This window comes from Triticum aestivum, chromosome 7D, assembly GCF_018294505.1.
Source record: "Triticum aestivum cultivar Chinese Spring chromosome 7D, IWGSC CS RefSeq v2.1, whole genome shotgun sequence".
Lineage (NCBI taxonomy): Eukaryota > Viridiplantae > Streptophyta > Magnoliopsida > Poales > Poaceae > Triticum > Triticum aestivum.
This window is the reverse complement of record NC_057814.1, coordinates 301,667,520-301,669,832: the sequence shown is the minus strand read 5'-3', so window position 1 is coordinate 301,669,832 and position 2,313 is coordinate 301,667,520. Positions and strand designations below refer to the sequence as shown.

General features: G+C 53.6%; 1 protein-coding gene across 1 annotated transcript; it reads right to left on the bottom strand.

The window, feature by feature from the left end:
- Positions 1–528: 528 nt before the first annotated feature.
- On the bottom strand, positions 529–2,100 carry LOC123165901 (uncharacterized). The gene is made up of 6 exons (XM_044583643.1): positions 2,067–2,100; positions 1,899–2,008; positions 1,690–1,749; positions 1,306–1,473; positions 905–1,224; positions 529–760 (listed from the first exon to the last, which is right to left on the bottom strand). Exons 1-6 carry the CDS (start codon positions 2,098–2,100, stop codon positions 529–531), a joined length of 924 nt encoding a protein of 307 aa, XP_044439578.1.
- Between the last annotated feature and the right edge of the window lie 213 nt (positions 2,101–2,313).

Here is a 2,313-nt window from a genome sequence, read left to right as displayed (position 1 = left end):
AGGTGGAGCCTAAGCTACAAGCCTGTTTGCTTGGGTTGCTCTCTTCACAAGCATAGAACGACGGTGGCCACACCGCTGGTCACATATCCGGCCTGATCCCACAACTGGGGGAAGGGAACAATGTTCTGCATAGACGTGGTCGACATCGACGAGGGAGAAAATCCACAGTCGGTGCGTACCAATCGGGGGTCACCGCAGTATGGGCCGATGCCGCGTCCCAACCGCCCTTCTAGCTACAGCCCAACGTCCGTTTCAAAAATATTAGTGCATGTCAACAAAAATTATACTAGTATCGATGTTATGTTTCAAAAAAAAGCATTTAAGCTGTTACTTCTTACCCAAAGGATCTTTATATCCAACAGACACAAAATATCCATTTGAATGTTCAAAATTACATTCACTGCTGATCTGATGTTGAGGTAATTGCTGCATCGCCACCAAAACCCACCATCTCTTAAGCTAAAGTAGACCGAGCTAACCCCTATATTAGCATATTACTAAGATAAACAGAAGGCACTGTAGAATCATTTAGGACGTGAGCTTGTCAATCTGAATGTGGAGGGACACCAGCTTAGCCCCGGCCAGCAGCTTGGGCGGAACTGTGAAGAAGGTCAGCTCCTGCACGGCGACGTCGCCGGGATCCCTGCTGCTTGTCACCTCCATTTCCACCTTGACGGCGTCGGTCCTGCCTTTGGGCTCCCCCGGCGAGCCGTTCGCCCACAGCTTGGCCACGTAGTGCGGCAGTGGGGACGACCCCGCTCTGATGCATACGACCGACACGGCGATAGGTGCGCCGATGTCGAGCACGCCGCTGACCAAGAAAAATGCGCGGCCGTCCTCCTCCGCGAACAGCAAGAGCCTTGGCTCCGATAGTGGCACTTGCAGCTGGAGCGCCTTGCCGTACTGGATCCTGTGCACGGGCATGGGATGCACGGTGCTGATGTGGTGGGAGAGCACCGGCGGCGGGCCTTCGTAGCCGCAGACGGGCACGGGGCATTTGGAGGGCGCGAGCGGACACACGCTCTGGTGATCGGCGAGCTTGTGGTAAGTGACGTAGAGCCCACAGCATTCGTGCGGGCACTCCACCCTCACTGAGGAGAGGACGGCATCCACCACCATGTTCAGCACGTCGAAGCCACTGCCGCGCTCGCACTTCTGGCACTGCCGCTGGTTCCTGTGGCGCTCGACGCGGCAGTCTGCGCAAGCCAGGTGCCCTCCCTTGCACTGCACAAATCAATCGAACAACACATCAATCAAGAAACTTGCACCTTGCTCGATCAGCCGAACGGACGAGGTGTATTCGACCTCATACACTGGACGCTTCAAGGGGCGGAGGCACAAGGGGCAATGGAGCAAGGTGAGGTCCATCGAGACCATAGAGAGGTCCATCGTCGGCTCCTGTTCCGTCTGCATGATCTCGCCCTCCTCGTGCATAACCATCTCTCGCTTTATTAGGGTCGGGGCATTGCAAAGCTTTACCTTCACATATTCATACTACTTCAAGGTGCATTAAATCAACACATGCAAGTATCAAAAGGAGAGTCACGACATGCATGCATGCGTTGTAATTAATGCATCGGTAAACGCAAATAATTGAAATATATCGAGTGGAGTGCTTTGATGTGTCGTGTCAACTCGTACAAGACCGAGAAGTTTGATTACTACAACGCCCTCTCGCCTTAACCGCACCTGCCTTTGGCTGCATGATAGGTGGGCCACCGACCTGTTGGGCCCACCTGTCATGGACGCAAAGGCCGGAGCAGTAAGTCAATGAAGCTGCGTCCCTCCCTCGCCCATGAGCGTGGTGGCTGGCAGGACTAGAAGAAGCTTTCGTCCGCTACACGCTCTCCCTCCCGTACGCGGTGGACATGCAGCAGTTCAATCGGTGTTAGATGGCACTTCCTCGAGGCAGATCCCTCCTCACTTCCTCTAAGCTTCTTGTCATCTCCCTCCCTCCCTCTCGCACCGCCCGTGAAGGCGCCTCGCCGTATCCGCGCTCCATCTAACCCTGCTATCGAAACACCTTTTTGGTTAGAGTTAGTTCAGGGTTAGAATCTAACTCTAACCTCTAACTGAGTTAGAATATCCAAACAGGGCCATTGTTCGACTTCCTGAAGAGGCAAAGAGCCAAGCGCAGCCCGGACGCTTGTGTGGCAGTTTCATGTGTAGAGTAGTCTAAGATAGCGTGTACCGTGCATGTAAGCTTAAAATCGTTGGGGTTGGCTCCATGCTCTATTTTTTGGTTAAAATAATCTTCTGGCCCTACCTGTCATCCTGGTGATTCTAGTTTGCACGCTCATCTGGGCAAGACAG